General features: G+C 35.5%; 6 protein-coding genes, 1 long non-coding RNA gene and 1 other non-coding gene across 10 annotated transcripts; 5 read left to right on the top strand and 3 right to left on the bottom strand.

The window, feature by feature from the left end:
• The first annotated feature begins 4,042 nt into the window (after positions 1 to 4,042).
• On the top strand, positions 4,043 to 6,099 carry nhr-135 (Nuclear Hormone Receptor family). Its single transcript, NM_072397.6, has 6 exons — positions 4,043 to 4,159; positions 4,477 to 4,565; positions 4,767 to 4,903; positions 4,947 to 5,183; positions 5,231 to 5,513; positions 5,741 to 6,099. The coding sequence occupies exons 1-6, from the start codon at positions 4,083 to 4,085 to the stop codon at positions 6,004 to 6,006; spliced, it is 1,089 nt and encodes a 362-aa protein (NP_504798.2). The 5' UTR covers positions 4,043 to 4,082; the 3' UTR covers positions 6,007 to 6,099.
• A 103-nt stretch (positions 6,100 to 6,202) lies between these two features.
• nhr-286 (Nuclear Hormone Receptor family) lies at positions 6,203 to 8,342 on the top strand. The gene is made up of 6 exons (NM_001047709.3): positions 6,203 to 6,349; positions 6,822 to 6,904; positions 6,952 to 7,023; positions 7,069 to 7,485; positions 7,535 to 7,646; positions 7,799 to 8,342. The coding sequence occupies exons 1-6, from the start codon at positions 6,273 to 6,275 to the stop codon at positions 8,196 to 8,198; spliced, it is 1,161 nt and encodes a 386-aa protein (NP_001041174.1). The 5' UTR covers positions 6,203 to 6,272; the 3' UTR covers positions 8,199 to 8,342.
• A 616-nt stretch (positions 8,343 to 8,958) lies between these two features.
• VC5.2 (Laminin EGF-like domain-containing protein) lies at positions 8,959 to 11,856 on the bottom strand. The gene is made up of 7 exons (NM_072396.8): positions 11,359 to 11,856; positions 10,647 to 10,927; positions 10,287 to 10,602; positions 10,125 to 10,238; positions 9,947 to 10,068; positions 9,258 to 9,608; positions 8,959 to 9,207 (listed from the first exon to the last, which is right to left on the bottom strand). Exons 1-7 carry the CDS (start codon positions 11,779 to 11,781, stop codon positions 9,048 to 9,050), a joined length of 1,767 nt encoding a protein of 588 aa, NP_504797.1. The 5' UTR covers positions 11,782 to 11,856; the 3' UTR covers positions 8,959 to 9,047.
• On the top strand, positions 10,321 to 10,341 carry 21ur-13369. Its single transcript, NR_069003.1, has one exon.
• A 347-nt stretch (positions 11,857 to 12,203) lies between the features above and the next one.
• linc-117 lies at positions 12,204 to 12,744 on the top strand. Its single transcript, NR_102034.1, has 2 exons — positions 12,204 to 12,314; positions 12,502 to 12,744. It is a non-coding gene; the product is annotated as a long non-coding RNA linc-117 (long non-coding RNA).
• Positions 12,745 to 13,150: 406 nt separating this feature from the next.
• mys-1 (Histone acetyltransferase Tip60 homolog) lies at positions 13,151 to 16,268 on the top strand. Its single transcript, NM_072395.5, has 5 exons — positions 13,151 to 13,298; positions 13,344 to 13,521; positions 13,585 to 13,930; positions 14,445 to 15,140; positions 16,038 to 16,268. Exons 1-5 carry the CDS (start codon positions 13,160 to 13,162, stop codon positions 16,053 to 16,055), a joined length of 1,377 nt encoding a protein of 458 aa, NP_504796.1. The 5' UTR covers positions 13,151 to 13,159; the 3' UTR covers positions 16,056 to 16,268.
• On the bottom strand, positions 16,233 to 22,026 carry npa-1 (Polyprotein allergen nematode domain-containing protein). Of its 2 annotated transcripts, NM_072394.8 has the most exons (11): positions 21,808 to 21,936; positions 21,428 to 21,462; positions 20,625 to 21,318; positions 20,210 to 20,581; positions 19,783 to 20,154; positions 19,366 to 19,737; positions 18,952 to 19,323; positions 18,532 to 18,906; positions 18,108 to 18,485; positions 16,847 to 18,061; positions 16,233 to 16,451 (listed from the first exon to the last, which is right to left on the bottom strand). In NM_072394.8, the coding sequence occupies exons 1-11, from the start codon at positions 21,850 to 21,852 to the stop codon at positions 16,359 to 16,361; spliced, it is 4,323 nt and encodes a 1,440-aa protein (NP_504795.1). In that variant the 5' UTR covers positions 21,853 to 21,936; the 3' UTR covers positions 16,233 to 16,358. The 2 variants fall into 2 exon arrangements, with proteins under 2 accessions (NP_504795.1, NP_001379899.1); NM_001392540.1 differs by having other exon boundaries at positions 16,268 to 16,451; positions 20,210 to 21,318; positions 21,808 to 22,026.
• On the bottom strand, positions 21,975 to 25,204 carry nssp-53 (Neuropeptide-Like Protein; the record flags this gene model as incomplete). Of its 2 annotated transcripts, none has more annotated exons than NM_171480.9 (4): positions 21,975 to 22,215; positions 22,262 to 22,336; positions 22,804 to 22,920; positions 25,070 to 25,204. In NM_171480.9, 3 exons carry the CDS (start codon positions 22,887 to 22,889, stop codon positions 22,170 to 22,172), a joined length of 207 nt encoding a protein of 68 aa, NP_741563.1. The 2 variants fall into 2 exon arrangements, with proteins under 2 accessions (NP_741563.1, NP_001309636.1); NM_001322561.3 differs by lacking the exon at positions 25,070 to 25,204 and adding an exon at positions 24,987 to 25,054 and having other exon boundaries at positions 22,170 to 22,215.
• Positions 25,205 to 25,250: the final 46 nt, after the last annotated feature.

The raw sequence follows: 25,250 nt of genomic DNA, 5'->3' as shown, positions 1-25,250 counted from the left end.
ATTAAAACACGGTCAAGATTAGATATCAATGGACGGAAAAAGGTTGAGGTTGACTAAAAATCTAAATTTTAAAGTTAAAAAACAATCAAAAGTACTGATAACTTACTGAATGATTCCAGGTCGGGTTTCAAAAATGTTCAAATTGCTTAATTGGAAAAATTAGATTGCAGGGTGCTGACTGGAGACGCAGACTCGTAAATCATCTGTGTGTCAATCCTGTCGTATTTTTCTTTGCTAAGAATAGTTATCAGTTAATTCCAACGGATTAGGAGCAGAAGAGATGTGCCTTGATAGAAGAAAGAAACGAGTTGATGTTATGAGAGCTTGAACGGCCATTCGGATTAGTCGGTCACTGATGCTAGAAAGATGCGAAGGTGGGTGAAGAAGGTATTAGCAATGTGGGCAGTTTCTTAATGCAGGGTTGTTTCTGAAATATTGCAAGATTTTGTTAGAGAACTGATGTTTTTAATAGGATTTTCGAAGATGTTTAATGCCTGAGTGAAAAATATCTGTGCGCTTATCACCAAATGTGTTTCTCGGCACGCAAAATTTGAATTATGCATTATTAACTATTAATTGCTCAATCGAATGTGTTACTTGTCATTTTCTCCACAATATGTGTCTGTTTTATACTTTACTATATTTTTAAACCATCAGTTTGAATCATAGCATGTATGTTATCATACAGCATTCGAATTAATAATATTAATTCACCGAATTCCCAATTTCTCGAAAACTTCAATTCATTAAACAATACACTTGCTAGCTACGACACTACTTTATTTTCGTAGTTTGTTGTCTGCCAGCCTTGAGATGTTATCACTGTTTTCGACTTTTCGTATTTTATAGCGTCTATTGTAATGAAATTTTTCAGTCATGTTATGATTTGTATCTATTATCTGCTTGGTTCTGCAAATGTTCCACTTCCTTATGTTGATAGTTTAAATTTTTCATTGCCCAGATTTTTGAAAAAAAAAGCATTGTGTTGAAATTTTATTGAGTGGAAACTATTTTGTCGCAAAATACTAATATGTTTAAAAATACCATTCTTCTTGAATATTTTTCAAAACCTTTTATTCGTTGTCTTATTAAAACATTTTTCATATGCTGTCAAATAATGATTCCTGCACTAAAAAATAATATGGAAACAGTTTGCTTATAGTTAATCATTTCGTATTTTATGGTCTCAACTGAATGATATTTAGTCAATAATATCAAGTTGACCGTCATATAAGTAGAGTCGTAATATTTTTTGATGGTTGCTGTATGTTGTGTCATGGTTTGACATATTTTGTGTTTATTTACTTATGAATGCCACACGTTTTGCTATATTATTATCGTGTTCGATATCAGTCTTGCACGCCCAAAATGTAATACTCAATAGGGTTATGTGAACTTTTTTTTTAATCAAAAGTTTCGAAACTGAAGTTATTTTCGTAAAATTAAGTTTTCTCGTTTTCCTATGAAAGTGTATATCGACGCGAAATCAAATTAGTAACTTTTACAATTTCCAATGAATTTTGACTCATTTCAAAGTTTTTGAACTTAAAATTTGAGGTTTTCTTAAGTTTATCCCTATTTGAAAGCTTATTTCAAAATATATAACAGGAAAAATCCAACAATTTATAATGTTTACGCAAGCCCAACAACCACCTCCAATTTTGTTCTTGATCTTTGCCGGAATCTAGAAATGACAAATACTTTTAACATTTTGCACAACACTTTTAATAGTTTTTATCGCTCGTAGCATCACCCATTGGAAAGGTGAAGCCCAATATCATGAACACAACAAGAAATTGTGTATTCTGTGTGCGCGTGTGCAATTTGCTCTACGTGTCACACAATCTATAAATAATTTCTAGTTTCCATTTTATTGTAAATTTAAATTTGAATTAAATTTCAGTTTTAGTTCAAACAGATCATTCAAGGTCGGAATTAAGGATTTCTTTTCTATAATTACATTAAAACTACAACATAGAATCGTGTTTCGTAGCCACTTTGACTGATCATCTCTGTTCACGTGCTTCCGACATGTAGAGGTGTTTTCAAGTGTCCGTTGGGTGACTCAACAAAACTCTTTCACACGCACACCCCATCTTCGTTTTTGTCATATAATATGTTCGCAACAGAAAAAAAGTTAGTAATATATTGTGTCTCAATTCATTTGTTTGATTTTAGTCCAGACTACAAAATACGAGACCCTTTCTCTGCTGCAAGTTTTTCTCTCACTCCCACTCCGGAGTGATGTTGGATTTTCTCCCAAGAGCCTCACGCTAGGTGATCACAAACCCCCGCTATCAATTTTAATCAGTGTGCTCGGAAATATTTGACTAAGTGTGTAGATATATGTTTGTTTTTTGATAAATAATCGTTGTTTGATTTGATTCTAAAACAGAAATATCGTGATTTGTGTTCCCGTCCGGGTCAGAAGCTTTTGGTGTAGTGCACAACTCTTAAAATTGATTTGTAGTTTAGATGTTTAAACAAAACGCATCAGTTTCTGAGTTACTAACGATTTTTCATGATAAATATATTTTCCAATGTGCCCACAGATTTCTAACAGCATTCTCTTTAAATATATAATACGTTTAAATAATGTTTTGAACTTACACAAAAAACATGATCAGTCATAAATTCGTAAGATCAAAAAATGTATTCGTAATCCTAAAATATTGGAAGCCATATCATTCTGATTTGCTCTAGCACACTTTTCATATTCTTGTTGTTTCCTTTTGCATTTCCCTGAATCTATTTTTTCTCTATAACTGATTCATTGATATCGATTTTCACATAAAAATCTAGATTTCTAGTTTCTAGAAAATTCTGCTTTAATTTTCGTAAGATCACAAATCTAACATAGTAAGTATTTATGATCGGATTTGCGGGCACAAACTAGATATGTTTTATTAGAAGTTTTGTTAGTATTAGCTTTTCATTTTATGCTAAACAAAAATTGAAAGGTCCGCTGCGCATAAGTTCTCCAAAAGCTGGCCAAGAAGGAGGATCAATGACTACTTGCGAAGGCTTACCTACTGTTTTTTAAGTACGGAAAGCCATTAAATAAAATTTTATATAATTTTCTAGGCATTTTTTAATGTTATGTGTTATAGTTTCAAAGATCTCGGCAAGCTCTTGCAATCATTCACCAGCTTTTTGCAAGGTATTTTTTTTAAAATCAAGTTACTTCCATTGAAAAGTCTGGCAGTAATCTGATAACAATCTGGCAGTAACTTGGAAACTATTTGTTTTAAAACATTTGAAAATTGTGGAAAAGTTGCCACTAAATTGAAAAGTTGAACATTATGTTTTGTAAAAAAGATATGCTTCCAACCCTGCACAGCGTTTACCATATTAATAACGTTGAAAAATTGGAATACGAATGCTACACCTCAATATAAAGATTGTCTACCGTCCACTACTATTATGAGCACAAACCATATAACTTTTTCTCTAAAACGTTTTTGCGGGAGTAGTGTCTAGTCATTTATATGATTAGATACTATTGAAGATTCCAAAACACTGTAAGATCACTATGACTACAACATATAACGGATCTAAGTCTTATCAATTTTGGAGCACATGTTACTTGAACTCAATTTGATCACAAAAAGCATAGCACACTAGAAAATCCAAAATAATTCGGATCAACTATTGTAAGAAATTAAATAAACAAATCCATATCAATTTAATCACGAAAAGCACAGTCTTTTCCGCCTATCATTTTTTTTTCGTCCTTTTTCCATCTAAGTCTAAATTTCGACGGTCTCTATTTGTGTATGTGTCTTCTTCTCACGTGTTCTTTCTCTCCATCACTTTCACCGTCCATACTTTGATTTCTGCGGCATTTCTGTGTGTGTACGTGCGAGTGTGTGTGGGAATGAGAGTGTCGTTCTTTCACATATAATGTGCGTGCTTTTTTATCGATTAATCGCACGTTTCAATTATACTTGGTAGTCAATCGTCGTTCCAGTCACAATCAAAACCACACCTCCGTCTCCTCCATTATCTCCTCCTCCTTTCTTCTTTTTTTTTGCTTTTTTTTATAATCATTCCCAAATCTAATCAGATCATTGCAATTGTAGATGTCTCCACATCCCTGTTTTGTCTGCAATTCGCCTGCCAATGAGTGTCACTTTGGCTCTAGATCTCAAATCTGCAGGTACTAGTTAACAAATACATTGATAGTGGATATCAATCACAGTCCGAGACGTGACTTTTTGTGTAGATTTAGAATTGCGCATAGTTTGTAGTTGATCGGTGAACACATTTGTAAGAAGAGATCAAATACTTATACGTGATATGGTATTTTTAACATTGGTTTCTAGATTTGACAATATACTCAATTTCTTCAGTATTTTTTAAAGTAAACCACTTTGTTAGAAATCATATCAAGATCTTTGGGGTTCAATTTAAATAATACACGTCAATTTAAATAATACACCAAAATAACGTAAATAACTAAAACTAGATTTTCAGAGCATGCTCCGCCTTCTTCCGTCGTTACGTACTCTCTCCAAAATCTGCTATAAAATGCCGGAAAGATAAATCGTGTCGCATTCACTACAGTAAGTCTTTGGTCGATATTTTTTGCAAAGTCTGTTATTGGCTGGTCAAAAATTGACTTTTACTATTAAATATGGATTATCCAACATTTTTTTAGTTGAATTTTTTTGCAAAAAATAAATTACTTTTTTCTAATTTTACTTCAGACATATAATGTGAACTTCAAAAAAAATCTCAAAAAAAATTTTCTATAAAATTTCTAGAAGACCCAAAAATCTGTCGATTCTGTCGTATGGAACGATGCGTGCTGGCTGGCATGAAGACCACTGCTGTCCAACCGCCAAGAGAAAAATATAGTGAAGATAGAGGTGACTCGGAAACCAGTTCATGCTACAGTTCAGTAAGTCCTGTGTGACGTGGCAAGACAATATTATTCAGTTCAGAGTCCGTATACACACGAAGTTCAAAGTTGCTCTCGTGACATTCCGCGACTCCATAGACTCAGCGTACATTTCAAGAATCTGGAAAGTGTTCGGAAACTTGAGTTTCAAAATCAAGAGCCACCAAAGTCAAGAAATATGGTAGAGCTCATCGAGATTTTGAAAAAAGATATGCGACTAGTGTCAACCTTCATAGATGGTGCCTATCCAGAAATTGGTAAACTTGGGCATTTGGAAAAGGTGGGCTATCAAAATGTTATGCCATAAACTGACTAAGGGTTTTTCAGAAGCAAGTATTCTTGAATTTTTTCATAAAATACATGCTTGTTGAGCCTCCATTTCTTAGCATATCAGCTGGAAGAAAGGAAATGATGCTTCCAAATGGAGATCATTATGATGAAGATTTGGGAGCTTTTTATTCGACAATAAATGTTAAAAAGGAGGAAGCGGTACATTTGTTCAAGCCATATTGGGATGAATACAAAAGGACTGTGATTGATGACGTTTCATTTTTGAAACCAGACGTCTACGAATTTCTTACAGTTTCCGGCTTGATCCTTTGGGATACTGGTGGGTGTTTTAATTCATATATTTCAAATCAAAGATGGCATTTTCCTGGAAATCGCAAATTCAAAAGTTAATTTATATTTTGTTGCGTTGAAAATTCAAAAGATCACAAGTACGAAAAAAAAGGTGCGAAATAGCTTTAAATTGTATATAATTATTTTTCGGTTGCGAAAAAACTTGTATGAACTTTTGTTTTTTGTTGTTCTAGCTAAAATTATTTTCTATTTCAGGACTCGACGGGCTTAGCGATCAAAGCATCGAAATCTGCCGGGCGATGAGAGAAAAATTAGTCGGTGAAATTCATTTCTACTACAAAAATGTGAAGAAACTTGACGATCCGTGTCTCCGACTCGGCCAAATTATGATGATACTTTCCTCGGTTCAAAAATCGTTTGGAAAATATCAAGAGGAACTTCAAATGTGTGGTTTCTTCGAGATTTATAAGAATTTGGACCCAGAAGCGTGTCTCATAATTAACGATTCTTTGCAGTTATAAGATTTTCCAATCTAAATTTGAAAGCTCTTCTTGCCGTAATTTATGTAATTATGATGTTTTCTTAAGAAACGGAAATAAATGCATTTCTTTTTTTTCTGTCTTCTAGATTATTTTGCAAATTATTTCCAAATGCGGGAAAACAAAAGGTTATTCACCTGCCGGAAACTATCGTTGTCTGTGTCTCCTATTCTCTGGAAATCGATTCACTCATTCCTCCAATTTTCGCATTTTCAGTCTGTCATTTTTTTCCGGTCTCCCAACTAAAAATGGATATCACTGAACTTGAATGTCTAGTGTGTAAAGCGCCATCAACTGAACCACATTACGGTGCAGATGTGTGTAGGTGAGTCACGGCAGGCGGAAACTTTACTGTAGTTTGAGAGTCATCTTTTGATCTCGATTGAGAAACGAGGGAATGTAATCGGAGGGTTTGCGCATGTTTGTTTTTGTGGTAAGAAGACAAGAAACATCGAATATTTATACAATTTCCGGTAATTTGTATGTATGAAGGTTGAACCTGCTCTGTGGTCTTCAGAGCATTGGTGTTCTAAAAATGTGAAAGTTTTATAAAATAGTGAAGCAACACATAATTCAAGAACAATTGTAAAACTTGAAATTGATATTAAAAACCACCTACAAAAGTGGCATAAAATATTATAATAGCGAAGTCATTTTCAGTCTAGAGATTAAAAAAACTGCTAATTTGCAAGTCACCCCATTCCGCGGTTATTTCTCAAAATCAAGAATTGAACTGTTAGTTTTTGCTCAAAAAATTGAAAGAACATTCTCATTTTCAACCTAAATACAACTTCCAGAGCATGTGCTGCATTTTTCCGTCGTCGAGTTTTCTCACGTTTCCCAGCTACTTGTGATCAGCTTGGCTCATGTGAAATCACTGGTAAACTGATTTTCAAGTAACCCCATGTTTTATTTCAAATTTTGCAGGTGAACGTGAAGTAAGGCAGTGTAAAGCATGTCGGATGGAAAAGTGCTTGCAGATTGGTATGAGGATTTCAAGTAAGTTTTGGAGTTTACTTTGTGACTCAGAAATTTATATTTCAGATGTTCAAAGCAAAAGGGATAAGCACGACAATGATAAGTTGAAAAAGAAAGACGAAGTTTCGGAGAAAGCGCTGGTACCAGCTTGCTATTCAAAAGTGAGCATACTTCCGAATGAGCTACAATGTTCTTCAACTTATGACTACAACAATATGCGTCTCAAATCTTTACATCTCAACTTCACGGAAATGCTCCAAATTCGAAAAGTCAGATTTCCTAAACGAAGAGCTACAAAAACTCTTCATCATGCTGAAGCTTTGACAATATTCAGAAAAGATGTTAGGCTTGTTGTCGATTGGATTAACCACACATTTCCCGAATTTTCTCGAGTTTTGGAACCAGATCAGCAAAGGATTCTATTCCGGAATTTTTATATGAAATGGACAGTGTTTGAGCCGGCGTATCTAGCCGTTTTATTAGGTAGTTGGGAAAACCTTGATTAATGTAATAACTGAGATCAAAATTGCAGGAAAACCCGACACATATCACTTGCCAACAGGTGACATTGTGGACGAAGTCGGGGTATATTATACACGTCATTTATGCACTCCAACTTCTTATAGCCTAGATGAAGTATCAAGGTATGAATTTACATTGCACTTTCTTTGTAAAAACCGGAGGAAATACTGGCAATTTTCCTCAATTCTCTCTGATTTCTAAGTTGTCAATTAACGTCTATTAAATTCAGTTAATTTTTTTGTTGAATCTTTTATATAACTTAAATTCATTTCAGAATATTTTCCCCATACTGGGCGGATTTCCGTAAAACATTGGTCGATCCAGTTATTGATGCGAAACTTTCAATTCACGAATTTCTGCTCCTATGTGCAATATGCCTATTTGATATTGGTCTCGACTATCAATCTGATGATTGCATTGAATTTTGTCAAACAATTCGACAAGAACTCTTCCGTGAACTGAATGCTGTTTGCAAGCAATTGTGCAGTTCTAATTCTGAAGACTATTGCTTCCGGTTCTCTAAGAACATGTTGTTATTGCCGTCTATTCAACGAGGAATCGATGTTCTGGAAGAGGAATTGCAACTGGGTGGACTTTATAAGTTAATTGCAACAAGAACAGATGATTGGTACTCAATGGTGGACGGTCCAAATTTTAAGAAAAACGAGGGCTGAATGGAAGAATAATAATTTATAGATTTTTTTTTAAATTTCCTACCGTCATGAATTATTTTTTAATTTTGGTAAAATCAGTATTTCAACTGACAACATAGTGTAATTAATGAATGATCAAAGAGTTCAATAAACGTGCAATTTGTAGGTTGTAAGAAATAATTCGCACATGTGGTAAACACATTGGAGGTCACGTTTTTATATGCTGTGATTGTAAGAATCATGAAAACCAGTTTTCTCTCGCAACTCACTAGAACGTAGTCTGCCGTAAATTTGGATGATCAATGAAATGATTACTGGAGGTTTCAGATTCGAGGGGGAAATACCACTTTTTTGAAAATAAAAATCTTCCAACAGCAATAATTAAAATATATTTTTCGCTTTTATCAATTATTTCTCCGAAGTTACGGCTTTTTTCTGATGGTTATGTTTTTATCCATGGAGCTGTTATTCAAATTTTAGGGAGACGCCACACGAACTTCTAATACTTGAGTAGTGTCTAAAAATGACAAATAAATTATTTTCTCGAGTCCCACGAAAATAGACAGACTGTGTGAGCGATAACCTTGTCCAATACAAAAGTAGAAAGTATTCTGTCAAAATTCGGTTTAAGATATTATTTTCAGGAACCAGAGATAAACAGGGGTTTCGAAAATCATGGCAATACGTGTTTTGGTTTTTCAAAAATTTCACAACAGTTTTTTACAACTGGAATAAACTCCGGAATGCTTGGGATTTCAAAACTTTGGTTTTGATAATGTTTCCAAGGAAAATGTTCATTAAATGAGATACCGGTAAATGTACAATGTTGTCATGACGCAAAAATAGTAGCAACATGACTTTCAAATCATTCTACAACTGATTATCAACTAAAGTTATTGTTGAAGCTTCCGTTGTGAATGGCTGATACGAGGATTCACTATCTTCACATCTTTCTCCAATATGTCCTTTTGGACAATCGTTACATTCGATTCTATTTGTCACAGTGTTATAGGAGCATTCTCCGTTTTTGCTGGAAATTTATTCGATTTCATTCAAATTTAAATTCGATTTAAAACTCACGGGCATGGGCATTTTGTGCAGCCTCTACCCATTGTAGGGTCTCCATAGAACCCAATATCACAAAGTTCGCAATGATCACCAGTGGTGTTATTCTCACAGTCTGTGCATATTCCATCGGTACATTCATAGGAGTGACTGTTGCAAAAACAGTCGGGATCCAATCCTGGAACACATTTGCCAGTCTTGTCTAATCTGAGATCTTCTGGACACTTTTCGCATTGGATGCCAAGTGTTCCACCGGTGCAGTTTTGGCAAACATGGGTCTTCTCATCGCACATAGTGGATCGACCATTACAGAAACACGATCCATCATAGTCAAGGTAGATTCTTTTGCAAATTGAAACTGATTCTCTGAAAAAAACATACACTTTTGTAGAATGTTTAGGTAATATTGGTTTATATCGAACTTTGGAATTGCCATATAATGTTTAAGAACATTTTAAAGCGCCTCACTATTATAGTAAGCTTTCTAGAACCATTTTAAAAATTTCCGAGGTGAGTATGCAGTGCAATACAATAGTTTCACAACTATAACGTTGAGCAAGTTGTCAAATAAGTATTCAGTTGCAACTTATTGGAAACTAGTATTTTTGAGTAGCAGTGAAATTTATTGTCGCCGTTTTTTTAAAGATGCCCAAACTTACTCAGAGTGCAGGAAGACTGTTCATTATTTATTTAACCCAACTCACTCAATTCGTTTCTGATGTGCCAATGCTCCGGCTTCTGCAATTTCATTATGTTTGACAAGCAACATTGCTGCCGTATGATGACTACTTCCGGTTCCACCGGCCACTCTCAAATCTTCAATATCCTGCAAAAATTTTTGTTCGAATCATTCTTTCATCCTCACAAATTCCAATCATTCACCTCAGCCACTTGGTCTCCCAAATGATGGGCGATAAACTTTCGACATCCAAGAGTGATGACCTCGTCAGCATCGTCTTTTGCATCGCCACTTGCTTGATTGAAAAACTCGTACAGCTATAGAAAGCAAAGAATGAATTGATGATGAGAACACTGTTAGAATACCTTTTCATAAACTTGAGAATCATTCACTTCCCGATCCTGAATCATTTCCGCAATACGGAACCTTTGTGCCGGTCGTAACCAAGACATGAGATCAGCTTGTTCAATTGGTAGAAGACGGTAGATTTTACGACAGAATTGACCGTAATGTTCTGCAGTTAACTGGTCTTCCTCGTTTTTCAAGTAACCAATTATCTGATGATACTTGTTCCAAATGTGCTCAACTTGCTCACTATCCTGAACCATTTCTTCAAGCGTTGCAAAATTGTCACGACCGATGATTTCCAATAAACTTTCATTGCAATATTTCATGAATTTCCTGAAAATCCGAATATTGGGGAAGATTTTTAATGAACAACTTACCCATCATATTTCACCCGTACAGCTTTTCTCAAATGATAATACTGATCACCGATAGTGTTCATAGCATCCCATTGAGATCCTTTTGTAAGTTTCTGTTTATTGAGCACATTTTTATGGCGTGGAGTTTGCCATGACAGCATGTCAGGAGTTAATGGAGTTGGCTCACGTGCAATTTTTCTGCTCATTGTTGAACGACGAACACGAGATGGCTTTGAGGCGAAAAACTCTGAGAGAAGTTCCTGGCGTCGTTTTTCAGGAATTCCATGTAGATGTTGTAGAATCTAGAGATTATTAATTATGGACAGTTTTAGAGGAAATCTATAAAAAACACAAATTAATGTTTTTTTTTAATATTTTTCATTTTGGCACAAAAAGGCACAAAACTATTTTTGATGTCAAATAAAATTATCATCTCATTTTGATTCAAATTGGTTTTAAGAATATCTAAAACAAACTGATATAAAATTAATAAAAATATAATTTAAAAAAAAATAGTGTCAAAGACTGTGAAGACTGTCCAAAAAATGTATAGCTTTTTCATCGGATCATTTCTGGAATTAGCACATTTTATTTATAGTAAATTAATTACAATTCAATTACACAATTTTTGAAATTTTTTCATCCATTTCCCATAAAAAATATTATAAAACAACATAAGTTGTTATATAGAATTTTAATCGTTAAAATTAAAATTGAAACTTCAATAACTCACCCCTTTTTCCACGATATCCGGCCGTTTTGTTTTCTCCAAAAGCATATGCAACTGATAAATTTGCTCGTTATCAAGAAGGTCTCCAAGATCATTCTTTGTAGTTAAACTTTCAGATTTCACGAAATCATTAAATTGTTCAATATCATAAGAGCAAGAGTCAAGGCAGTCAATACTTTCCGGGTATATATCTGCAGCTAATTGTGTAGATGCTTCTCGAAATTCATCAAACTTTGAGTTCATTAAAAAATGATCTAACGTATTTGAAACTTTTTTATCTAGTTTTGATCTCCATAATGTGCACTGATCAAGACGATTTACCAAATTGAAGCGGAATGTAACAATATCCTTTTCAGATAAAGGTGAATGAATAAATTCAAATTGTGGGATTATTATAGTAACAATTAGTATAAAATATAGTGACATGATAGAGTATGGGTCAAACCGTCTTCTCTAATTGAAAATGGAAAATAGTAGAAGTAAACGGAGACGGCGGTAAACCTGAAACGACGATCAATTACTTTCTGTGATCGAAAGAGAAAAGAAATGACGAAAAAGATATATAGATTACAAAGAAGGTCGTATTCTTTCACGAGTGTTATGATAATCATAATGATCGGAAAATGGGAAGAAGAAGAAGGAAGAATAATAAGAAAAAGAGGAAAAATAAACGAGGAAGAGGCTCTCTTATCAATCTTGTTCGAACAGGTGTTTTGATGTGACGCGTTCAATCAGTTCAATGATTTTCAACTCTTCGTCTCTTCATCTCATCCTGTCACTTGTCGCTTTTTGATATTTGATTTTTTGTTTTCGGATTTTTTGTGTGCTTCGTAGTTGCTCCGATGATGCCGGATTCAACATTTGAATGTAACATTTGAATTTTGAAATTGAAGGAATTCATTTGAATCTAAAGCTTGCAGGGTCAAGACCGATACATTCTTGCAACACATGACTCGAAAGTATGTAGGAAAAATTGAAGTTGGAAACTTGGAATTTGATGAAAAAGTACAGTAATCCATTCTCTCTTATTTCGCAACTTTCTTCGATTTTTGATTTTTCCTAGATTTTTTAAGCTAAAATTTTGCTGTTTTATTTTCATTTTTCATGCTTTTCAATTTCGGTTTTCAACAAAATTATGTTTTTCAGAGAAAATCTCGTGAACAATAACTCGGCTACTGTACCATTTAAAGGCGCACACCTTTTCGCGCAGCATTGATTTAAATTTTTTTGTTCGTGGCTCAACAGTGCAATGGACATCTAGATATCTGAAATTTTACCACTGAATTCAGTTCATTTTTTAAGCATCTTCAAAAATTTGCGTTTTCCTAATTTTCTTGTGATCGTTTTTTTTTTGAAAGTACAATCGTACATTATAAATAACTATTTTTCAATTCGAATAATTTAATTCAAGATCATTTCGCAAAATAATTGCCTTGAAACGTTATGCCGCGGTCAATTTTCAACCACCCTTGTTATTCTTTTTTGAATTGCCGCCCTTTTTCCCTGTGGCCGGCGCAGTGCGGCCGAGGTTGGTTTCTAGGCCAGCCGGCGCGTTTTATTTTTTTCGAGCATGATTTCACAATTATTTCTTGCATTTTTAAAGTTTTTTATTGATAAAATAGTAAAACTAACAACGGATAATATTATTTTAAAATTAAAAAACTAGTTTGTTCATTTTTGGATCGATTTTTAGATGTTGTTCATGGATTATGCACGCAAGAAAGTACTATCGTTCACATTTGATTGCTATATTATTGAATATTGAATTTTTCACACAAAATTGTACTATTTCCAGATATTTATCATGACCGAGCCGAAGAAGGAGATTATAGAGGACGAAAATCATGGAATATCCAAGAAAATACCAACAGATCCCAGGCAATACGAGAAAGTTACAGAGGGATGCCGGTTATTGGTCATGATGGCTTCACAAGAAGAAGAAAGTTAGTTTTTACATCTATTTAAACACATTTTCCAATTATTTTCAGGATGGGCCGAAGTTATTTCAAGATGCCGAGCTGCAAATGGTTCAATTAAATTCTATGTCCATTATATCGATTGCAACCGAAGACTTGACGAATGGGTTCAGTCTGATAGGCTCAATTTAGCGTCGTGTGAGCTACCAAAAAAAGGAGGAAAGAAAGGAGCACACTTGCGGGAAGAAAAGTGAGAAATCTATAAACTTTTCAAAAGATTTTAAATAGTTTTATCAATTCATAATTATTTCAGTCGAGATTCGAATGAAAATGAAGGAAAGAAAAGCGGCCGAAAACGAAAGATTCCACTACTTCCGATGGATGATCTCAAGGCGGAATCCGTAGATCCATTACAAGCAATTTCAACGATGACCAGCGGATCTACTCCAAGTCTTCGAGGTTCCATGTCGATGGTCGGCCATAGTGAAGATGCAATGACAAGGATCCGAAATGTCGAATGCATTGAACTAGGAAGATCACGAATTCAGCCATGGTACTTTGCACCTTATCCACAACAATTGACAAGTTTGGATTGTATTTATATTTGCGAATTTTGTCTGAAATATCTAAAGTCGAAAACTTGTCTGAAACGGCACATGGTGAGTGTTTCGAGTTATAGAAAATGACCGAATATAAATAACTGTTTTCAAAATTCAAAAATTTTCAATTTTCCAAAAATGAAAGAATCGGTGAATTCGAAAAAATTCGAGTTCTTGTGTGTTTTTGGCTGAATTTTTCGGTTTTTCTTGCTTTTTCCGTTGATATTAGTTTTGAAACAATGTTTTTAAAATTTTCCGGCATCGAAAAAAATCGCAAATTCTGGGAATTTGCTCCAAAAATTGCATTTTTGAAATACTTTTTTGCGAAAACGAAAAAAAAATTCACAAACGGTGTTTCAAACCAAATTTATCGTAATCAAAAAAGTTTCGCAAATAGGCCATTATTCTGCGTGGGAATTCAAATTAAAATCAGCTACTTTTTCTATTTTGCAAAATGGAAAAAAAACGTAAAAAATAGACAAATTTTTAATTTTTTAAACAATTACATTCGGTCCATACTCTTCATTTTCTATCATTTAATTAAAATGCCCAATTCTAATTAATTTTATTTCAGGAAAAATGTGCAATGTGTCACCCACCTGGCAATCAAATCTACAGTCACGATAAACTTTCATTTTTTGAAATCGACGGCCGCAAAAACAAAAGCTATGCTCAGAATCTATGCCTGCTTGCCAAACTTTTTCTGGATCACAAGACTCTTTACTATGACACGGATCCATTTTTGTTCTATGTGCTAACCGAAGAAGACGAGAAGGGTCATCATATAGTTGGATACTTTTCAAAAGAAAAAGAATCAGCTGAAGAATATAATGTTGCGTGTATTCTTGTGTTACCTCCATTTCAAAAGAAAGGATACGGAAGTTTGCTCATCGAATTCAGCTATGAACTCTCGAAAATTGAACAGAAGACAGGATCACCCGAAAAACCACTATCAGATTTGGGACTTCTCTCATATCGATCGTACTGGTCAATGGCCATCATGAAAGAGCTTTTCGCATTCAAAAGACGACATCCAGGCGAAGATATCACAGTTCAGGACATTTCACAAAGTACATCGATTAAACGAGAAGATGTTGTGTCAACGTTACAGCAACTTGATCTATACAAATACTATAAGGGATCATACATAATTGTGATTAGTGATGAAAAGCGTCAAGTTTATGAGAAACGGATTGAGGCTGCGAAAAAGAAGACACGAATTAATCCAGCAGCTCTGCAATGGCGACCCAAAGAGTACGGAAAGAAAAGAGTGAGTTTTTTTCAATCAAAAATTCGTGTTTACGGCTAAAAACTGAAAATTAAAATTAAATTAAATTCGTGATAACATTTTTTTTTCAAAAAACCAAAAAAAAACAATTTCGTTTTTGGCAGAACCAAAAAAAAAATTTAAAAAAAAACGGTTTACGCCCTATTTCATACAAACAACAGAAATTGCACTTTTTTGAGCAAATTTGACCCTACAATTTTTTTCCAGTTTTTTGCTCTTTTTCAAAAAAAAACACCTAAACACTGGAAATACTAAATACTAAGGAAAAAAATGGAAATACTGGTTTACAGTGTCAAAAAATTGAAATTTTCTAATAAAATCATTTTTCTTTTTACTAAATTTATCAAAAATTTATAACTCAAATCTTTCAGTTTTTGCGAATTTTTTTTCGAAAAAACGAAAAAAAATAAACCTAATTTTAACCAAATTGTAATTTTGAAAAATCTGGAACGTCCGGAAAACTGAAAAATTAAAAAAAAAACTTTTCAGAAATTTATTTTTAAAAAACCGTTTTTTTAAATCAAATTTTGTATATGTTGATGAGAAAAAAAAATAGAAATCAATGTTTTTAAGTTTTAAAAGAAAAATTTATTTTAATTATTTTAGTTTTAATAAGGTATTTAAACAGTAACAAGGATGTCGGTTTTTCGATTTTCCGAAAAACTAAAAAATTGTCTTTTTCGATTTTTTAATCGAAAAAAAATAGAAATATTTTCACAAAACATACTATTCTTCTAAAAAAAAGAATAGTGGCAGATTTTAAATAATTTTTGAACTCTCGCAATTTTTTTCGAAATATCCAAAAATCGAAAAACCGGCACAAAAGCAAAAAGTCTCCGGGAATATATCTTTAAATTATTTTATGAACTTTTTTTTCAGGCGCAGATCATGTTCTAGCAACAACGACATGTGTTCTCGCCACGACGATCTCAACCTGTACATTAAAATATAACACTCCGTTTTATCTCGCATCTACACACCGAAAAGCTTACGCTATCCCTTTATCATTCCCACACCGCTCAGAGAGCGTACGCCTCATTTCATTTCATTTGTTCTGTGTAATAATTTGACTTATTAGTCACTTATTTTTTTAATGAAATTATTCTTGAATTTCATAATCTTCTTGTTGCAGTTCAAATAATTAAAATTCATCATATAGACAAGTAAGTTTATAACTGCAAAAGTGAAGTTTTCTAATCATTAAGCGTTCTGAAGATATTCGGCAACCGCCTGAGCGATCAGATCACGGCGGGAACGAGTTGAGGCGTAGACATGCTTGCAGCCAGTGACAACCTGAAAGATATTCAAAAAATTAATTTCAGGACTCGAATTTTTAACAATCTGAATAAAAAAATCCAAAATTGTATATTATAGAGTTTTTTGAAATCTAAGCGAAAGCGCGCTCCAATGTAAAACGAAAAGTGCTCCGCCCCTAAACGTTGGGTCCCGTTAGGAATTTGTTATTTTTTCGGTTATTTCTGACTATATTATAATTTCGAAACGACAAGTATTTTAAACATCATTTCGACATAAAAAATATGTAAAACAACAAAAAACAATCGAAAAAATAGTGAAAAAGTTTGAATTTACAGTCTCGCCGCCTCCTACCGAGACCTAACGTTAGGAGGCGGAGCGTTTTCCTTTGGCATTGAAGCGCGCTTGCTGCGGCCCCATAATTAATAACTTACAGCCTTTGCAAAGTCCTTCTTCTGTTCATCCTCAATCTCGTCAATGTATTGATTGGACAACTTCTCAATCTCGGACTGTTCCGCATTTTCATCCTTCAATTTTTTGTATTGAGCCTTGAATTGAGCCACCTTCTCCTCTCCGAAAGCCTTAACCGAATACTCCTTACAAGCTTCTTTCAACTTGCCCTCGGCCTTCTCCTTGGCATCTCCGGTTGTTTCATCGTAGAACTTTAGAATGGCCTTCATCACCTCGGACTTCTTTCCCTCACTTTTCAATCTCTTCAATTCGTTCAATTGTTCTTCGTTCATCCAATCCAAATACTTGGCCGCTTTCTCTTGGAATGAAGCTTCTGAGTTTGGAACACGACGTCTTCTGGCAAGATTCTTGATTCCCCAAAGTCTATAGCAGACTCCTCTCACGTGCTCAATTGTATGCTTCTGATTCTCTGTAAGGCGCTCTTCCAGTTCTACAAGCTTCAGCTTCAATGTGTTGAAGTCTTCGGCAGCGTGCAATTTCTTGATTTCTTCCCATTCGGTTGGCTTTGAAACTTCTTTCGCCCAAGTCATGCATTGATTCTGGAACTTCTCCTTAACATCAGTTTGTTTCTGTTCTGGAAGAAGATGGAAGAATTCCTTGATTTTATCAGCGATCACATTGAAATCTGCTCCAGATGCTTCCAACTCCCTAATCGCTCCCTTTTGAATCTCATCAAGCCACTCAATGTACTTTTCAATTACAGCCAAATGACGTCTCTTTATGTGATGATGATTGTGTCCAGAGTGATCTCCATGTCCTTCGTGTCCCTCATGAGATGCATGATCTCCATACCAGAGCTTTTCACAGAATGGAAGGGAAGCTTCAACAGCTTTCTGTTTCTCCTCTGGAAGTCTTCCGATGAACTCGCGAACCTTCTTCTTGCATGCTCCATGATCAACATGGTGCAACTTGTGAAGCCCCTCGATTTCTTCCTTTGTAGCTACATCATCCATCCAAGCGTAGCACAGTTTTACGGTTTTCTCCTTCTCTCCTGCATCCTTCTCCTTGGCTTCAACCATCTCGAACAGACGTTTCTTGATGTCATCCTTGCTCTTTCCTTCTTTGCTCATTTTCAGAATCTCTTCCTTCTCCTCGGCTTGAAGCCAACTTAAATGCTTCTCGATTTTAGCAGCCACGTCACGTCTAGACTTGCTCTCCTTGTAGACTTCTCCACAAATCTGAAAGATAGTTTGGTTTTCATTCAGTTTTAAATTTAATGCTTACTCCAAACATCTTCTCGGCAATTGTCTTGATTTCTCCTTCTTGTCTATCCACAGCTCCCTTGACAAGTGCTTTGGAGGCCTCCTTGTCTCCGGATGCAACATGTTCCTTGATCTTTTCAGACTCTTCAGAAGTGAGCAGAGGGGAGAAGTAAGTCTTACAAGTTCCCTTGAATTCTTCAGTAAGTGTTTTCTGTTGATCAGCTGGGAGTTTTCCAAAGTATTCCTTCACCTTCTCTTGCACCTCAGTGTCTTTTCCAGCTGCCTTCAAAGCAGTGATATCTCCTAGTTGTTCTGGAGTCATCCACTTAACGAAGTCCTGGAACACAGCTTCGATTTCTCGACGTCTGCGGCTAGAGTCTTTATAGACTTCTCCACACAGCTGAAAACAAGCTATCAGATATGATTAAAAACTATGTCTATCTTACAGCAAGCATCTTCTCTGAAATAGATTTCACGTCTCCCATTTGTCTGTCAACTACTCCCTTCACAAGTGCTCCAGCAGCTTCCTTATCTCCCTTCAATGTCTTGATCTTCTCGAGCTCTTCAGAAGTCATCAATGGAGTGAAGTAAACTTTGCACTTTCCTTTGAACTCTTCCTTCAAGGTTTTTTGCTGATCAGCTGGAAGTTGCTCGAAGAACTCTTTGGTTTTGGCCTGAAGTTCTGGTCCTTCCTTTCCTGCGGCCTTCATTGATGTGATCTCTCCCAGTTGTTCAGGGGTCATCCATTGAACAAAGTCTTTGAATGCGGCCTCGATCTCTCTGCGTTTACGACTCGACTCTTTGTACACTTCTCCACAAACCTGAAAATAAATGATTGAGCTAGCAAAAAAACATGTAAAACTAACTCCAAGCATTTTCTCAGCGGTAGCCTTTACTTCTCCTGACTGTCTATCTACCACAGTCTTCATAAGTGCTCCAGCAGCTTCTTTATTAGCCTTCAATGTCTTCACCTTGTCAAGTTCCTCAGAGGTCATCAATGGAGTGAAGAACACTCTGCACTTTCCCTTGAACTCTTCTTTCAATGTAGCTTGTTGGTCAGCTGGCAATTGTCCAAAATACTCTTTAACCTTATCTTGAACTTCACTTTCTTTTCCAGCGGTTTTGAGTGCTGTGATGTGTCCGAGCTGCTCTGGGGTCATCCACTTGACAAAGTCTTGGAATGCTGGTTCGATCTCTCGTCTTCTACGGCTAGAATCCTTGTACACCTCGCCGCATACCTGAATAATTCAGTATTTTTATAACTATTACTTTTTCCTTACAGTCAACATCTTTTCAGCAATAGCCTTGACGTCTCCTTCCTGTCTGTCAACTACTCCCTTGACAAGTGCTCCAGCAGCTTCCTTATCCCCCTTCAAAGTTTCGATCTTTGCAAGCTCATCGGAAGTCATCAATGGTGTGAAGTAAACCTTGCACTTTCCTTTGAATTCTTCGGTAAGAGTTTTCTGTTGATCAGCCGGCAACTGTCCGAAAAATTCCTTAACCTTAGCTTGAACTTCACTGTCTTTTCCAGCAGCTTTCAATGCAGTAATATCTCCAAGTTGTTCTGGTGTCATCCAGTGAACAAAATCTTTAAATGCAGCTTCGATCTCTCTTCGCTTGCGTTTAGAATCTTTGTAAACTTCTCCGCAAACCTGAAAACTAGTTTGATAAGATTCACTAACTATACTTTCCCTTACAGAGAGCATCTTTTCAGCAATAGCTTTAACTTCTCCTTCTTGTCTGTCAACGACTCCTTTAACAAGTGCTCCAGCAGCCACCTTATCATCCTTCATTGTCTTGATCTTATCGAGTTCTTCAGAAGTCATGAGTGGAGTGAAGTAAACCTTACACTTTCCTTTGAACTCCTCTGTCAGAGTTTTTTGCTGGTCAGATGGCAGAAGTGCGAAGTATTCCTTAACCTTATCCTGAATCTCACTATCTTTCCCGGCGGTCTTCAAAGCGTTGATATCACCGAGCTGTTCTGGGGTCATCCACTTGACAAAATCTTGGAACTCTGCCTCGATCTCTCTACGTCTACGGCTAGAATCCTTGTAAACTTCTCCGCATACCTATTGAAAATTAGAAATTGTTCGTAAGACAATGATGTCACTAGATGAAACTTACAGTGAGCATTTTTTCAGCAACAGCCTTAACTTCACCTTCCTGTCTATCAACAACTCCTTTTACAAGAGCTCCAGCAGCTTCCTTGTCTCCTTTCAATGTCTTGATCTTCTCAAGCTCCTCAGAAGTCATAAGTGGAGTGAAGTAAACTTTGCATTTTCCCTTGAATTCTTCGGTCAGTGTTTTCTGTTGATCAGCTGGGAGCTGTCCGAAGAATTCCTTTACTTTAGCTTGAACTTCACTGTCCTTTCCAGCTGCCTTCAAAGCAGTGATATCCCCGAGTTGTTCTGGGGTCATCCATTTAACAAAGTCTTGGAATGCAGCTTCAATTTCTCTGCGCTTCCGGGTAGACTCCTTGTAGACTTCTCCACAAACCTGAAAGATACAATTTTACCGTAAATTTATTAAAGGTACATACAGAGAGCATCTTCTCGGCAATCACTTTGACTTCGCCATCTTGTCTGTCAACTACTCCTTTCACAAGTGCTCCAGCAGCTTCCTTGTCTCCCTTCAATGTCTTGATCTTTTCAAGTTCATCAGAGGTCATGAGCGGGGTGAAGTAAACCTTGCACTTTCCTTTGAATTCTTCAGTAAGAGTTTTCTGTTGATCAGCTGGGAGCTTTGCAAAGTACTCTTTAACTTTATCTTGAATCTCACTGTCTTTTCCGGCAGTCTTCAAAGCGTTAATATCGCCAAGTTGTTCTGGGGTCATCCACTTAACGAAATCTTGGAACTCAGCTTCAATTTCTCTTCTCTTTCTCATTGGCTTCACAAGTTTGTAGCAATCGTCCTCCCACATCTCAACGTTCTTTCTTGCCTTCTCATCCAAATCCTTTTTCAGCTCTCCGATTCTTTGTCTGACTTTTTCCACATCATTATCAGCAAGATTCTTTTGGAACTCAGTTTCTTCGTCAGCTCCTTGAGCTTTGGCAGTCCACTCGAAGCAGTGAGTCTTATAGAATTTGTCCCACTCTGCTCTCTTTTCAGCTGGCAGCTCGTTGTAGAAAACTGCAACCTTCTTCTTGAACTCTTCAGTTCCTTGTGCAATATCCTTTAAAGATTCTTTTTGTTCAGCTGTTAGCCAATCGTGGAGATCATTATCCCGTCGGTTTCTGAAACTTTTCTATACTTTGACCCTGTTGTGTTCTATGTTTCCAGATGCTTCTCTCTGTTATCTTAAAACAGAGCTGTGCCCATATCGTAAACAAAAAACGGCATTACCTGTGATGACGGTTGTGATTGCCGGCCAATGCGACCTGAAATAGTACATACTGTGGTTAGTGTGTTGCGTGGAAATCGCTAAATAAATGTGTGATTATCACTGATAAAATCGTGTTTTTTATAGACTACAAACTAGATGCACAAAGTTTAAAAGTTGAAGTTTGTGAGCTCAAGAGTTCAGCAACGTAAAGTGAAGAGAGTCGAAAAGTTAATTTCTAGTTTTTAGACGTCACGTTCTAACTTACATTTGGATTAGCTAACATGCAAGCTACTGAAAAATTTTAGCGTGAAATTGCTTGCACATGCAAAGCTTTCTCAATAATTTTTAACGAAAAGTATGGAAAAATTTCTACCACCAGGAAAACAATTGTGTAACTTACCGACGCAATTAAAAATAAAAATAGAAGTGACCTAGTGACGGCCATCCTTCAGTGTGAAATAGAAGACCAATGGCGAGCAGCGCCGTTTCAAAAGCTTATCACTGTCGTGCTCGCTTATCAGTCACACTATAATTTCGGACTGTTTTCGGTAGATTCAACAAACATGGTTTGTGTTAAACAGAGTTTATCGAGCGGTGGAGGAAATGGACAGAGATACAACGAGTGAGGAAAGAAAAGCAAAGGAAAATTAATTATTTTTCAGCGAAATAGCTTCAGCCTTGAGTCGTCAGATACAAATGATTTGTTTTCTTTTTCATGATTTTGCTGTTGATGATGAGATTCTCTTGTGAGAGATGCACACACTACAAACGATTGAAATAGCGATTCAGCACATCATCCGAGCCATCTCTGTAAAAGATTCTTATCAGAATGATGTGAATGATAACTCTCAAACCTGAATCGGCCATAATATCGAATGTGCGAGCCCTGCATTATTTGGTCATTGATACTTGGATGCGCCTCTTCTGGTCTGGAATAATAATTATTTAGGAAATTGGAAATGAAAATGAGGAAGTGGGAAAAACTACATTGAAAGATCATTGGATTTATAGTGTATTTTTGATATATCACATGTGAGGAACATGTTTAGTCACTTTTATGTTGCTAAAATGACCAATAAAACAATAGGTTATTGACTTATTTGCAATAGGTTATTGGCTACACCAATCATTATTTTTAAAATTTACCAAAAATCCTTGTGTTCTAATCCTTGTGTTGTTGTTAAAAATCCAAATTTACACATCTGCTCAAAAATTACCCAAAAAGTTCAAGTTTTTTTTTCAAAAATGTGGCAATTTACCGAATCTTTGACTGTAAACAGGAGTGTATTTGGAAATGTTTGCCAATCTCAGCAATTGCAAAAATTGTAATTTTTCTTCTACTGACAGTTAACTACTTAAATATTTCAGCTTTTTCTGAAACTTCTTGCCCACTTACTTGTTAGCCTTGTTGCTTCCAAAACGGGAATATGTAGCAGAAACAAGAGCTACCAAAAGGAGCAACAGCACGATCGAGCGGACCATTTTGAAATAGAAAGAATGAAGGAGGAGGTACCTGAAAAACAGTTTGATTATGCAATTTTATTCATAGAAAATATGATAATATTGCCCAAATGCTTCATGGTTATCTTCAGAAATTTTAAAGTGTAAGAAATGAAAAGGACATTTTGAAGACGTTGCTCATTATGAAGTGTTTTTCACTTTCAGACGTGCTGACGCAAAGAGAGAAGCGTCAACGGTTCAGTTTTTAGGCTATACAAAAAACAAAAAGAAATGCTTGAATTGGTATTCTGTCGACAAAAGTCATCATCATCAAAGTACATCGCCGTCGAAAAGCAGAAAAACACACATATTTCTCGACGAGTATTTTTTGAGAAAATTGTGACAGCGGCTCGAAATCCGACACTTTGAAGAGCGGAACCAGAAAGCGAATTAAACATGTGAATGCTTTTTCTGCTCGGTAATGGGCAGTAAAGAAACAGAAAGAGAAACAATGCGGCTTATGTTGAAAAAAAAACGTTTTTCGTTTTCTTGAAAACGTTGACAATGTCGTTAAATTTAATGCGAAGAAAAAGGGTAAGAGCCACACAATACTCATAATGATGAGTATGACGACTGTGATTACCTTCGTTTGTTTTTAGTTTTTCTATACTCCCAGAAGGTCGCTAGACAACAATTAGACACTTTTTGGCTGAGGTGACGATTGTTAATAGTTCCTTGGGAATTCTTGAACATTTCGGGAGAACTTTGGAAAGGAAAAGTGGAGCACCGCCCGTGGTGCCAAATTGGCCAAATATCATAGTAAAGTGAGAAATCTAAAACACGGTCGCATATTTGATTCCTTACAATATTTGAATATTCATCATTTGAAACATAACATTTGGAGGTAATTTTTTTTTGATCGACGACTTCCATAAAAGTTGCAAAACTGAGAAATTACCACATTTTGAAACAAAATAAAAAGTGTTCAAAAAATTCTTTGGAAAGTTTTACTATGAACATTATTTTAGGAATTAATTTTATAATCTAGCGTTTAGAAAATTTAAGTACGGATTCATTTTTTAAGCAGTTGTATAGCTAGGAATTTCTGTAGTGGTTTCTGGTTACGTTATTTTGTTTTTTTTTGGATTAAAATAGACCATGACGAGATGTCAGACACTCAGTAAGTGGGACTTTTGAGAGTATCGCGTTTCTGGTTAAATGAGCAGATTTCTGAAAAGTTTTAAACTAATTCTTTTAAACGGGAGTTCTTGGTAGCAATACTACTTTAAAATTGTTTTTTTTTAAAAGGTGCTAGATAATTCCAAAGCATGAAATTGTCAAAATATATTTTCAGACAATTACTCAAAAAATGATAAATCGACTGATGAAATCCGTTTCCTCAAATCGTCACAAAGGAGTCAATTGGATTCCCTGGATGATTCCTTTGATTTTCGTCAAAATTAAAATACTATTCAACATAGTGTCATGCTTGGGATTATGGAAATTTAAAGCCCCTTAAATTGGTTTTGTGAGAAAAACAGAAACATTCTTTTCAAGGAGTTTAATCAAATTTAGAAACTGTCCAAAAATAAAGATTTTAGTTAAAAGCTTCTGAATCATTAGGCAGGCATTTAGGCAGGCAGGCATTAGGTATGTTTGAAATAAGACTACGGACTCCTTTATATGCAAGCTTCAAAACTCAAGTTTGTTAAACGGTTATCCAGGAACACTTGAAGGTGGGGAGGAAAATAAAGTTAGCTTGAAGATTCTAAAATTATTTTTGAATCTCATCAGTAGTTATTTGGGATATAAAAAAGCCTCCACATTATTTTGTAATATTGCAAATATTTTTGTTAATCAAAAAAAAATCAGCTGTATTTTTTTAAATTACTCTGGTCAACATTCGAAAATAATGATGTTAGAAGACAGGCCAACCGGTGGTTTTCTGAATATTAAAAATAATAATATTTTGATTTGAAAATTATTGCATTAGCAAAAACGCGGTAAAACTGAAATTTAAATTCATCATCGGCTTCCAAATTTTCCAGTCGAATGCTTCAAAGCTCTAGTGCAAAAAGATTTTCAGACTTTCTTAAAGCCCTCAACTTTTCGAATAAACTCACCCAGCCCATGCCTTACCTGCTACATCGCACTTTTGATGGAAATACCAGAGGTATTCGGTCTTGCAAAGGGTATATCATAGGCATATAAAGAATATTTACCTTTTCGGCCTTCCTCGCCTCGTTTGCCTTCTAATTTCATTAGTCAGAGTGGGTTCACGTGTGAAAGTTGTAAGCCGCGAGGGCGAAGTTTCGATGAAGAAGCCACACAACAGACGTCTCCTCCTCGCTCTAAAAAAGAGTAAAAATCATAATCATAATAATGGAGAGTATAAGTTTTTCG

This window comes from Caenorhabditis elegans, chromosome V (assembly GCF_000002985.6).
Source record: "Caenorhabditis elegans chromosome V".
In the NCBI taxonomy this organism is placed as follows: domain Eukaryota; kingdom Metazoa; phylum Nematoda; class Chromadorea; order Rhabditida; family Rhabditidae; genus Caenorhabditis; species Caenorhabditis elegans.
This window is presented reverse-complemented; position numbering and strand designations above follow the sequence as displayed.